Source organism: Esox lucius, chromosome 15 (assembly GCF_011004845.1).
Source record: "Esox lucius isolate fEsoLuc1 chromosome 15, fEsoLuc1.pri, whole genome shotgun sequence".
Taxonomy (NCBI): domain Eukaryota; kingdom Metazoa; phylum Chordata; class Actinopteri; order Esociformes; family Esocidae; genus Esox; species Esox lucius.
In genome coordinates this window covers 10,709,603-10,723,349 of record NC_047583.1, presented here as the reverse complement: position 1 = coordinate 10,723,349, position 13,747 = coordinate 10,709,603, and the positions used below count along the sequence as shown (strand labels likewise).

Below are 13,747 nucleotides of genomic sequence, written 5' to 3'. Positions count from 1 at the left end.
CTTGATCTTGTTTGGGCTCAACCATATGAATGTATGGGTGCACATCATACCAAGATAAAAAAGAGGCAGTTCCAAGGCCCTCTGAAGAAAGATTAGGGAAGGTTATAATGCTGTTGCCAAGCAATTCGAAGTGCATCATTTCACTGTCCGACAAATCATCTAGAAATGGAGGGAATTCCAGACCACTGCCGAGCTACATAGGACAGGTCGTTCCGCCAAGTTCACGGCTGACTGAATTATGCTCATACAAGTCTCTAAGATCCCCAGGGCAACATCAAGGGATTTACAGGCCTTTGTTGCTACAGTCAGTGTTAATGTATGAGTCAACTGTCATAAAGAGACTGCAAAAACCTGACCCACACAGGAAATCAGGGTGGTAAGGTCTCTTCTCTCAAAAAGATTGACATTTGCCAGACATCTGACACCTGGGTAACACCAAAACTATTGGAACAACGTGTGTTGGACAGATGAGTCAAAAGGCTGTTGAGTTATTTGGCTGCAATTCCAGACGCGATGCAACACCGGACAAAATGCTGCCTTAAACAGAAGAACCAAAGTTACAACAGAAGGGCAAAAAAAAGAAATGATTTGTTATAGAATGGCCTACTCAAAGCCTATGTTTCAGTCCCATTGAAATGTTGTGTTGGCAAGAAAGCCCTCAAATAACACAGCTGAACAGTAATGAGTGGGCAAAATTCTTCCCAGGTGTGTACTTTTCCCACACTATGAAATTGCATTTCTATATAATTGATGAATAAATGATTGCAGAGTATAATGTTTGTGTCGTTTGTTAAATTAGGTTACCTTTATCGGTCAATTGTTGAAGTAAAGATTACATATTTATGTCCCAATATGTAAAAAAAATTAAATAATTTGACTTCCTTGGGGTGTACTTTTTTTAACATGACTATGTTCACATAGCGTTTAAACATGCCCCTTGTCAGTGTCCAGTGCAGTTTTATCACAGGTCATACAGATGTTTTATATGGTCATATTATTTCATAAAAAAATATCAAGTTAAATTGCAGCTCATATTTACATAATAAAATGTTTATCTAATCCCAATTGCCTGTAAAATGTTGCTTATCTCTGTACCTAAATCACCTGCTTTCGCAGAATATTTAAGCGTTATGGAATGTATCCACTGGATAAACATACATGAAAGGCCCTAGCGAATGTACTACATTAGTGACTCGGCATGAGAAAAGTAGCCTTCAACAAATACTTACGGTGCCACTCAGAATTATTGGGTCCAGTGAACTGGTCTCTCAGGTGTAGTGAGTAAAGAGGGGAGAACAAGTATTTTATACACTGCTGATTCTGCAGGTTTTCACACTTACAAAGCACGTAGAAGTCTGTCATTTTTATCATAGGTACTCTTCAACTGTGAGAGACTGAATCTAAAACAAAATCCAGAAAATCACATGATTTTTAAGTAATTAATTAGCATTTTATTGCATGACATAAGTATTTGATACATCCAGATGGTCATTGGCAAACTTCAGACGGGCCTGGACATGCGCTCGCTTGAGCATGGGGACGTTGCGTGCGCTGCAGGATTTTAATCCATGACGGCGTAGTGTGTTTCTAATGGTTTTCTTTGAGACTGTGGTCCCAGCTCTCTTCAGGTCATTGACCAGGTCCTGCCGTGTAGTTCTGGGCTGATCCCTCACCTTTCTCATGATCATTGATGCTCCACAAGGTGAGATCTTGCATGGAGCCCCGGGCCGAGGGAGATTGACCGTCATCTTGAACTTTTTAAATTTTCTAATAATTGCGCCAACAGTTGTCTTCTCACCAAGCTGCCTGCCTATTGTCCTGTAGCCCATCCCAGCATTGTGCAGGTCTACAATTTTATCCCAGATGTCCTAACACAGCTCTCTGGTCTTGGCCATTGTGGAGAGGTTGGAGTCTGTTTGACTAAGTGTGTGGACAGGTGTCATTTATACTGGTAACAAGTTCTAACAGATGCAGTTAATACAGGTAACGAGTGTAGAACAGGAGGGCTTCTTAAAGAAAAACTAACAGGTCTGTGAGAGCCGGAATTCTTACTGGTTGGTAGGTGATCAAATACTCATGTCATGCAATAAAATGCAAATTAATTTAAAAAAAATCATACAATGTGATCTTCTTGATTTTTTTGGTTTTAGATTCCATCTCTCACAGTTGAAGTGTACCTATGATAAAAATGACAGACCTCTACATGCTTTGTAAGTAGGAAAACCTGCAAAATCGGCAGTGTATCAAATACTTGTTCTCCCCACTGTAGGCCTACTTTGTTAAGGTTTGTTCTTGTCCTGACAATATCTACATTGATATTGTTCATCCCAGAGGGACAGCCACTGTGCCTCAGCTGGTAAAAGTTTTTTTAGGTTTTGTTTTCCAAATGTTGGTGTTTGCTGTGTAATGTCAGATTTTTGTGTTTTCATTTCAAGCTGTTAGGCAACAGGTCGGTGGTGTCTTTCTATAACCATTGTATTTATTCACTAATGTAAGCCCCTCTAGAGTCCACTAAATGTAAAATACAAACGTCTTAAGGCTTTCTAGTTGGTCTCCTCGCTCCTAATTTTTAACACAAATCTGTTATCTCCACAGAATGATTATTTACCTTTTTTTGCCAATTTAATTGCGCTAAATAGCATAGTGTGTTAAGTGTAACAAAATTAAAGGATTTGTATTTATCTTTCCAGGAATCAATTGTTTAGCGATGTGGCAAAAAAGATGCCACCGCCGTCCCCTATTTATTGGCCAGTTGAAAGGGTATATTTAATAGCAAAACGTACCGTTGTTTTCCAGTGCGTTTAAATTTTGAACTTGAGAGGATTAGTTCTCCAACTGCTGGAATTGGCCAATAATATGGGGGCGTTTGCTACGCTACAAACAAATCGACAAACGCGGTATGAACTAGCCTTTACCCTATTGTAGCCTTGGACTTGAGATGTCTTGCAAAGCAAGAGGGACGTTTGCTGCTCTATTCAGAATTAATCTACTGCTTCAATCAGTCTTTTCTGTCACTGACCTCTACACCAGTCTCACCAGTTGCTGGCTAACCTTATATAGTGGATGGAAATCTAACACCTAAGTGGAGTTCCAACACCTTGTTTGCTGTGGGAAATGAAAATTAGCTGAGATCTGACCGGCAGTATCCCTGAAAACCACATGTTTCCATATCCTGACAACTCTGCAGAGGGTGTTGTTAACCATAGAGTATGTAATGCAAAGCAACTCCGTTAATGATGGTCAAATGGACATGATGTTTACCAGGTCTGCGTACGGTCACGTGACAGGGAAACACTACCTCAATTCCATTTACAGAAACCCACATAAAAAATATGTCTTTGAGATTTGAAAACTGAGAAGAGGAGAGCTATGCCAAGAGACAATAAAAGTTAAAAAAAGACATCCCCCACCCAAACCTCAAGCCAAATATTCTCCCGATGCTGTAATGACTTCCATCTTGTTTGCTGCCACAATTTCAATATCAAAGCATAGTTCATAGACTCTGTCTGTTCAATTTGATGGTTTGTTGGAATGAAATGGATTTAGATACATTTCATCATACAGTTTCCATTGAACCTCTTTTTACCCATCCCTTTTCTTCTTTGAAGTTGCTGTCAGTTCACTCAATTCATTTGTGTGGTTGTTTCCACGGTAACCCCTTTCCTTCTGAAAATTACCCATGAATGACAGTGGATAGTTTTGATCTCCATGGCAACAATAACCTTTTCAAAGTCCTGGTTTAATTCAGAGTTTATAGCTGAACTGAAAGGTGAGGAAGTTTGGCAAAATGTTCCCTTCCAAGGGTCATGGGCCTTTTTAGAGGAATAAAAAGATACACCCCCCTCAGTTTATCCAATGCTGAGGATAAAAAATAAAAAAAAGATTAAAATGATACATTTCATTCCTGAAATTGATGTTAAGTAACCTGAAATAAACTTTGTCTAATTGACCATTTTCTGTGGGGACAGTGAAGGCCTCACATGGCAGTTTCTGCCCTCATTAATGGCCCAAGCTTTGAATCCCTTTCCGTCACCCCTCTACTAATCGGTTTCTCCGTTGGATGTGGCTTGTTCAGTGCTGGAGCCCGCTGAAGTGGTTATTCCTGCATTAGGGAGCACCGTGCTTTAGTAGATGTCTGTAAACTCTGCATTTAGTCTACTATGCGGTCAGGACAGATCATGGGTGGAAATTTATAATGGTCTGTCTTGTTCAACTAATCTAGCCGGTAAAGTGCATTATGGAAGTCCTTTATCACGTGTGTTTGTGTGTGTTTGTGTGTGTGTGTCCTTAATGACAGCATTTTGTAAGACATCAAAAGATCCTTTCAAATGTCTTCACCGAATATATATATATATATATATATATATATATATATTTTTTTTTTTTAAGGTGTTACAATAAAATGCCTTTGAGTCACTGTAGTGGGCTATATAGACTAGGCTGGAAAAGAAACCTAGTAACACTGTTTTCAATGGTCAATCTGTAGATGCTTTACAGACTACTATAGACAGACTATCGATAGCATTTCAGTTAACTATACACTGACTCTAACTCGAAACTTAAATATCATCCTATCCCTAACCTTAACCCTTACCCTGCACTTCATCTAAACCTAACCCTATCCCTAACCTTAACCCTTACCCTGCACTTCATCTAAACCTAACCCTATCCCTAACCTTAACCCTTACCCTGCACTTCATCTAAACCTAACCCTATCCCTAACCTTAACCCTTACCCTGCACTTCATCTAAACCTAACCCTATCCCTAACCTTAACCCTTACCCTGCACTTCATCTAAACCTAACCCTATCCCTAACCTTAACCCTTACCCTGCACTTCATCTAAACCTAACCCTATCCCTAACCTTAACCCTTACCCTGCACTTCATCTAAACCTAACCCTATCCCTAACCTTAACCCTTACCCTGCACTTCATCTAAACCTAACCCTATCCCTAACCTTAGCAAGCATTTACTTTGTTTTGTGATAGTTTGTTAACAGAATGGTAATCCTACTTATCCAAATAAAGTATATCCAGAAATATTTCTTGTCATCAGTTATTAAACATTTCTTCCATCAGTTATTAAACTACCTCAACGTGGTGAGCACTGTTTGTTTGCATGTTCCATCTGTTCCACTTATGTTTAGTGGTGTTGTGGAGCTAACCAGTATATTAAGTGACTTCCATTCCTGAGATTTTTCTGCTGGTATGACACCTGCAGAGGACCCATGCTGGTGGTAGTGGATGGACCCACCAAAGAACAGAGCTCCAAACATCCCCACATGAACCTCTAAAGCCATATCATGTCTTTGTGTGCTATGCATGCATGTGCATGTCGGAACATGTGACTATATGCTTGTCATTTTGGAAATCTTATTCCCATGGTATCTGGTCTGATTTACAATCGCTTTCAGCCAATCAGCATTCATGATGCGAACCACTGAGCTTAAATTCAGGTTATGTTTCAGTATTCATTGCCTTGAGTGGTGTGAAATTCAAGTAAATTAACAGACAACCTGTCCCGTGGGAGCCTAGCCAGCATAGTCTACAGCCTGGAGGAGTTTGACTAATATCCTCTTTGATTGTCCTTGGGTTAGAACACCATGGACACTTGTGCTTTAAGATTCCCAACAAAGTTTTCGTTGGCTATTTGCAACAGACTACTTGATAGCTACACTGACCTTGCTTTGCAGTGAAGGCCTAGTGCTGCGTGATGCATTTGTAGCTTATTTCTCATTAGCTTTGGTACCTTTGGGATTCATCAATGGGAAATGTGTGACGAGTCAGGCTGAATGGAAGAGCGATTGAATGGGTAAACGTTGAGCTCCAGTAATAGCATTGATTTTTTTTTCTAATGATTTGATACAGCTTTGTCTGCTTTTTTCATTCAAAATGGACTCACAGAGGTGGGTTCGATTGACTACTTCTCTGGCTTAAGTGACTGGCCCATAAACCTTTGCACTGTTCAAATGTGTTTGGATGTGTTTGTCCAGTGCTGTGCTTTTAAAACAAATGGGTCTACCTTGTTTTAAGGGCACCTCTATCTTTCTAAGCTGTTGAAAGTTTGAATATCGAACTACCAAGTGTGCAGTTAAGTGTGTTTGTATCTATTGCTTGTGTTCTTCCCTGCAGTGGGATAAATAATCACACAAGCACCATTAATGTGTGAGCTCTCCCGAGTCAGGAGAAATAAAATCTCAAACTTATCTAAAAATGACCTCACCCTGTTTCAGGCAGATCACCACCATTAACAGTCCCAATCAAAATGAGCTTCTGTTGTTTAGCAGCAGATCACGTTTGGGGAGCAGGTCACCTCCTCTCTAGTTTTAGCTGTCTAGAATTGGATTTCACTCTGCTTGCGAGGTGGGACTTTTCAGCCAGAAGGAGGTTGAAGATGGATTATACTGTGATCGGACTGCACCTTTTTATTACTTTTGATATTTTGTTTGTATCTATTGTTCTCAGGTTTGTGAAATAAGGCAGACCGTTTTCCTACTGTGGCTGAAATGTTTGGAGTTGTTCACGTTGTTGTGTATTGGACTCAGGATAAGTGAGCTGAATCGGTTTGGTTTCTCGTTATTTCCTCTTAGGCAGTCAAGCCAAATTAGCCCCACATAACTACATTCCCTTCCTTTCTGGCGCTCCACCATGACAGGTTGGTCCGTTCTGTTTCCCTCCCAGAGCTTCAGGGTGGATTGTTTGGGCTGTGGAGCCTAATTATCATGTGCAGTTTAACAAGCCAAGAATGCATCTGGAGCAGGGAGGAGCGCTTAACGCTCATCTGAGGTGGTAGACAGCAAAGTGCTTATAGCGTTGACAGACGGACATTTCACATCTCTCCCACAGACGGACATTTCACATCTCTCCCACAGGCGGACATTTCACATCTCTTCCACAGGCGGACATTTCACATCTCTCCCACAGGCGGACATTTCACATCTCTCCCACAGGCGGACATTTCACATCTCTCCCACAGGCGGACATTTCACATCTCTCCCACAGGCGGACATTTCACATCTTTCAGCAACATATCGCTATCACAGCCTTTTCGAGGCCTTGTCTAACCTAATGACTGATTTACTTTTGCTTGGTGTTCATATTAAAACCACAATCAATGAAATAGTGTAATAAGTGCCCTGAGATGGGCTGTAATGCTTAGCTTCCTGTAACTTGCATTTCCCCAATTGTTGTGTAACATCAAACTAATGGAATAATGAAGTCCTCTGTAACCCAAGTCATGCCTCCTCACAGGAATCTTTCAATCAGCAGTAATTAATTTGTATCGTTGTCAAATTTCAGTGTTTAGTGATTTAGTGTTTGTTGATATTCTGTGTGACTGAATACATTTTTGTGTGTTTGTGTTTTAGGTAGTCTTGTGCTAGATAACTTGTTGTGCAAGGCTTATCTCTCTAGTTGAGTTGTTCGTCTTAAGTATAGCCTCCCCCTCAAAGCAACAACAGATCTACATGGATTCATTAATGTGTGTGTCTCTCTCTCTCTCTCTCTCTCACTCACTGCCTCTCTCTCTCTCTCACTCACTGCCTCTCTCTCTCTCACTCACTGCCTCTCTCTCTCTCACTCACTGCCTCTCTCTCACTCACTGCCTCTCTCTCTCTCACTCACTGCCTCTCTCTCTCACTCACTGCCTCTCTCTCTCTCTCACTCACTGCCTCTCTCTCTCTCTCACTCACTGCCTCTCTCTCTCTCTCACTCACTGCCTCTCTCTCTCTCTCACTCACTGCCTCTCTCTCTCTCTCACTCACTGCCTCTCTCTCTCTGTCACTCACTGCCTCTCTCTCTCTCTCTGTCACTCACTGCCTCTCTCTCTCTCTCTCTCACTCACTGCCTCTCTCTCTCTCTCTCTCACTCACTGCCTCTCTCTCTCTCTCTCTCTCACTCACTGCCTCTCTCTCTCTCTCTCTCTCACTCACTGCCTCTCTCTCTCTCTCTCTCACTCACTGCCTCTCTCTCTCTCTCTCTCACTCACTGCCTCTCTCTCTCTCTCTCTCACTCACTGCCTCTCTCTCTCTCTCTCTCACTCACTGCCTCTCTCTCTCTCTCTCTCACTCACTGCCTCTCTCTCTCTCTCACTCACTGCCTCTCTCTCTCTCTCTCTCTCACTCACTGCCTCTCTCTCTCTCTCACTCACTGCCTCTCTCTCTCTCTCACTCACTGCCTCTCTCTCTCTCTCACTCACTGCCTCTCTCTCTCTCTCACTCACTGCCTCTCTCTCTCTCTCACTCACTGCCTCTCTCTCTCTCTCACTCACTGCCTCTCTCTCTCTGTCACTCACTGCCTCTCTGTCACTCACTGCCTCTCTCTCTCTCTCTCTCTCTCTCACTCACTGCCTCTCTCTCTCTCTCACTCACTGCCTCTCTCTCTGTCACTCACTGCCTTTCTCTCTCTGTCACTCACTGCCTCTCTCTCTCTCTGTCACTCACTGCCTCTCTCTCTCTGTCACTCACTGCCTCTCTCTCTCTGTCACTCACTGCCTCTCTCTCTCTGTCACTCACTGCCTCTCTCTCTGTCACTCACTGCCTCTCTCTCTCTCTCACTCACTGCCTCTCTCTCTCTCTCTCACTCACTGCCTCTCTCTCTCTCTCTCTCACTCACTGCCTCTCTCTCTCTCTCTCTCACTCACTGCCTCTCTCTCTCTCTCTCTCTCTCTCTCTCTCTCTCTCACTCACTGCCTCTCTCTCTCTCTCTCTCTCACTCACTGCCTCTCTCTCGCTCTCTCTCTCACTTACTCACTCAAAGAACGCCCTGCTTCTGTTGCCCCACAGTCATTAAAGTTGCTGTGGCGTTGCGGTAATATGTAGTTTCTAGAAATAAGCACCTGGTGGATCAGACTGGATTACACTGAGGGATCTGTCATTAGAACACGTTACTGTAGAGGGAAAAAGCTGGCCCAGCGGAAGGCAGAGACCGATGTCAGGAGGCCTGGAGTTTCCATATCTAATATCTACAGTCTGTTTTCAAATGGTCTGTTTTTGGAGGATTATGATGCCCTACACTGGCTTGGCTTGCAAAAAAAAGCCAAGCCAGTGTAGTGTTTGTGCCTTAGTGCAGCCAGTTCTGAATAATTCAATACTTCCAGTGAAGATGTTTGACACCTCCTCTCCCTCTCGTCTCTCCCCTAGCTGTCCCTTCCTGTCAGTGAAGCTCACCCCAGCCATCCCTGTGATAGGGGGGGTGCTGTTTGTCTTTGTGCTGGGAACCCTCTTCAGGACCAGCTTCAGTGACCCGGGGGTCCTGCCCAGAGCAACGCCCGACGAGGCTGCTGACTTGGAGAAACAGATAAGTAAGAAGACCACTCTCTGTTTGTTTTACAGATCTCTCCCTGACCAGTGGTCATATTGTTTGCTGTCTGATTTCTGCCTCTCCCATTGGAGCGGCAGGGTGGCAGTTTGTCCCTGGCAGGTCAAAGGTCATATCTCACAACGGAGCAGACTTCTGACAGGCTGTTGCTGCATCTGCTGATGCTGTGGGCAGAGCCAGGAGGACCTCTTTTACTCCGCTGATATCTCCAGTCACAGCTGTGTGAGGGAGATAACCCAGAGATCATACGCAAAGTCAATCCTCAAAGCTCTGCTCCCGGTGAAAACTCCTATCCTCTCATCCTTTCCTTTCTCCTGTAAGCCCCCAGAGAGGAGCCTTAACCAGGAGAGCTTTTTCTGAGCTGCTCTGTGAAGTGGAGCTTATAACAGCCTGAGTCTATAGTGAATGGAAATTCCCTTGATGATAATGAACTAGATAACTGTTATTGTAGGTGGTTGACTCTGTAACATAAGAATATCCTAGAATCCTAGAGCCGGCAAGGTGAGAAATCGCTCGTTCTGCCCACAAGTGTGTTCTTAGTGAACTTACAAGGGTAAAATAAATCGTCAACTTTTATGTAATACAAATACTTCATTGAGACTATATTAACCTTTTGCTTTGGAATGGTTTGTTAAAAAAGATATGTTTTTTTCTAAGAGGATTATTGCCATGGAAAACAATGTACTAGGAGTCAGACTGAGATATTTATTGTAAGGGCCTTCTAGCATGGCATGCAGAATAGTTTTAGACCCCAGACACAACCAGTACCTGGTCCTCTTTCTACTTCCCTCTCACCGCCAGTAGGTAAACACCAGCAACAAGGACAGGACTGGTCCTTTGAACATGGTTGAAGTTCTTTGCAAATAGCTGCGGTTTATGTTTCTAAAACCAGCTGGCTGGAATATGGGAGTTTGTTCAATCCTTATACTACATGCTCATGTTGAGCAGCTCTCCTGGGAACCTTTTGGAATAGTTACTCTTCAGCTATGCTGAATGACTTGTGTTGCCATGAACACCGGAAAGTAACTAAAAGCGCCCCTAAAAATATAATAATTTAAATTTGGAGAATGAAATCAACACACGCTTTTGAGAGTCAAACCCGGATGATTCTTGAGCTTGGACATTGCTATTGGATGCAACACAAGAATAGCAGCTTTCATTGATATCCTGGGAAGTGTTCCCTCAGTGTCTGATGGGAATCCTGATGCTGATCACTGTTGCTTGTTTTGTAGGACTTAAAATCAGGTTCTCCATATGCCAAGTTTTGCTTCTTTGGCCGCAGGACTCTGCCTCATTGAACAAACAATGGAGTGCATCTTTGATGAATCTTGTTTTGGAGACGTACAGTTTTTGTATTGAATTGGTAACACAAAAAGCCTTGAAGCATTTTGTGAGTGTGGAGGTAGGCTAGCACAGAAAGGCTTTGAAGCTTTGGTTTAAATAATTTTTATTTAGCATGTCAGATGAGAAACTACAAAAGGTTCCCACTTGCAGCTTTGTGAGAGAGTGCAGTTGTGGTATAACACTGGCTTTCAACAGCACCAGTCTTTTGGCTAACTTCATGTGAGTCCTGTGCAGCTCATTTGGCTAACTTCATGGGAGTCCTGTGCAGCTCATTTGGCTAACTTCATGGGAGTCCTGTGTAGCTCATTTGGCTAACTTCATGGGAGTCCTGTGTAGCTCATTTGGCTAACTACATGGGAGTCCTGTGTAGCCACCCTGGCATGGTACATACATCGCCAGGGTGGCTCAGTACATGTACACCCCCCTTCCTGGGGAAGATCATGAAATTGGGGTATGATGCCTAAATGTTAAATTATAGATATGCCAAGTTAGGTTTTCATTTGCAATTGTCAATGCTTTGCCTTAATTCTCAGTAAATGTTATGTTTAATGACCAAATTGTAGCATTACAATTACAAGCATTACAGAAAAGGAACAGAGGCCTCATGCTACAGTAGCTTTCCATAGAATTAATGTGAATTTTCTAAAATACTCAGAAACAAAATATACATTACCTGTATATTTTCTCTCCAGTGGTGTTTCCACTAAACTATTATGACGTGGATAAAATGTGGTACATAATGATGTGGGGCACATAAAATGACCACCACCACCATGCTCACTTTTATCACTGTTAGCATCTGAACAGTCTGCCCGTGCCCAGATCCAGGGCTGCATTTGGTAGTTGTGTACCAAGCATTGCTGCTGCCGTGATCCCACTAGAACGTCTTCATCTCTTCATGTCATGATGATTTCGGAGCGTGCCAGGGTACGCTGCACACATCCATCTCAGGTACAGCACTGCTCCACTTAGTGATCCAGTCCTGACCCCTGTTGCCCTTACATCCTCTTCGGGTTCTCAGGCCACTAGCCGAGAGCTCTTTTGCCCCCCCCCCCCCCCACAAGGAATGCCAGATTTGACCTACTGACAAAGTTCACAGGCTTTTCTCATTGGGAGCAGATGGTGGAAAAAGACATTCCCTTAGCCTGAGGGTAAATCAGGGGACTGCCAAAATGACGTGATGATTTTAATTAGTATCCCTGTATTCCAGAGCTTTCTCATTGGGACTTGAATGTTGTCAGACCATTGAGCAAATGTTCATCCGTTTTCACAAAGTTCAGATGGGTTCTCTCCATTTTTATATCCCTTAAACCATCTTTCCCTGTTTTGTTCTATATTTCTGTGACTGACCTGGTCTGTAGTCCGAGGTTCTTGTTAGTAAAACATCCCTCCCCCCACCAGGAGACCATGTGCCTTTGCGTTGTTGCCATGACGTGGTGTGTTCGCCACGTCATTAGATTAGCAGCCTTCCTAAACTCACTCTGCCTATGAAAGAGGCGGTTCCTTTTACTGAGCAAAGGTGTGACTCTAAACCTGATGATGGGTTTTAACTGTCCTTGTTTACATGGTTGTGACTGTGACTAAATACTCCCTGGCATCTCAGCTGCATGTCCCCAGCTCCCTCCTTCCTCGCCTGGGTTGATATCCTGGGAAAATACCATGTCTGGCAGTCAGTCTGAAAATGCCACCATGACAACCCTGTTTGCCTTTTCATTTTTTTGGCCTGCATTCCATAGCTATGCCCTGGCTCTTTACCGCCAGCCTATGAAGCAACTAGATAGCAGTGTCGTGCCCTGACCCGTTACTGTTGTTGCTCATATTTTGGATATGTTTGTGAACAGCTGTCTCTTCACCGGTTGTTTTACGTCTGGTTTTCACTTTGTTATAGTAATGTTGTTGCCCGTGACGGGCTGTGAGTTCCGAGGACTAGGGCTGGTTTGGGGCGGGACAGTAAGAAAGTATTGGGAAGCATAATTATTAATGTTGCTTCGTTTGTCGCCACGGACGGACTGGGCCTTGGAGTGAGTTTCCTTTTTTTTTTTCTCTTATTAACTGTCTTAGGCTGCATTGTGAGCGATTTTAGGTCAGGTCTAAAACAAGATTACATGATGTGAAAAAAACACCTGTTGGTCGAAGGGCCAGTAAGTGGAAGACGACTTCATAGTTGTGCTGCCTGTGTATAAGCAGCCCATAGCAGCCGTTGATGATACTAGGTGGGTCTCTATTCTTTGTGCTTAGGCTAAAAATAGCTCTTGCCCATTCAGCGTGTCATGTTGATACTGTTCCACTTAACTAGAGGGCTGACTTCATGTCATGTTAATGACAGCAATCAATAAAACCACTATATAGGACACATTGTTCTTTCAAGGATAATGGACAGACAGAGGTACATTCTGATGACTTGATTAGGAACGTGTCATTACTTTTATAGATGTATGAAACTGAAAAGCTGATTCCAAAGGGACAAGTGTGATGAAAATGAAGTGAAAGGACATCTGGGGTCTGAGCTCCTAGGGGAGGCAGAGGGGTTCGGCTCAGGCGCCAGCTTTCTGGCTAACCAATCACGTTTAAACAGAGCAAATACAAATGCATTTCAGGGATAAAAATGAAGGATTCTCAGTATCGGCAACTTAATTTCCCCTACAACGGGCACCTGCCTCTACTTCATTACCTAGTATAGCTCTGATTGTCTGAGCCCTTTGGAGGAGTGATGCCACCTGAGGTGAGATTATGGCTGCTCACGGGATCCACAAAGGTCTTGGTCGTGTCCATGGATACAGGGCTAAAATAATTGAGAGTTAATGATGATAATTGTAGTTGTGGTCTATTCAAAGTGGTACATGGCTCTAGTTCACGTGTTGTATTGATCTGTATTTAACCTACAGGACAATAGGTCTTCAACACTGTCCTGTGTCAGGGCTGCAGTGTGTCCAGTTACAGGAAGCAGTGGTTTACTCTGTCCTCTGTGTTTTCTTTTCCTGTCTTGTGTTGTACAGATTTCCCCCCGCTGTCCCTATCAGCATGGCAACCGCAGAGGGGACTTTACCCTTCCTTTCTCACTTTCTATTTCCTTTCTCTCATCCCC

General features: G+C 43.2%; 1 protein-coding gene across 5 annotated transcripts in view; it reads left to right on the top strand.

Moving 5' to 3' along the window:
* Positions 1-13,747, top strand: part of LOC105015775 (zinc finger DHHC-type palmitoyltransferase 14) — a 55,902-nt gene that overhangs the window by 15,819 nt on the left and 26,336 nt on the right. For all 5 annotated transcript variants that reach the window (XM_010879174.4, XM_010879173.4, XM_010879172.4 and 2 more), the window contains exon 3: positions 9,141-9,301. In XM_010879174.4, the coding sequence (XP_010877476.1) occupies positions 9,141-9,301 (161 nt within the window). The remainder of the gene's footprint in view (positions 1-9,140; positions 9,302-13,747) is intronic.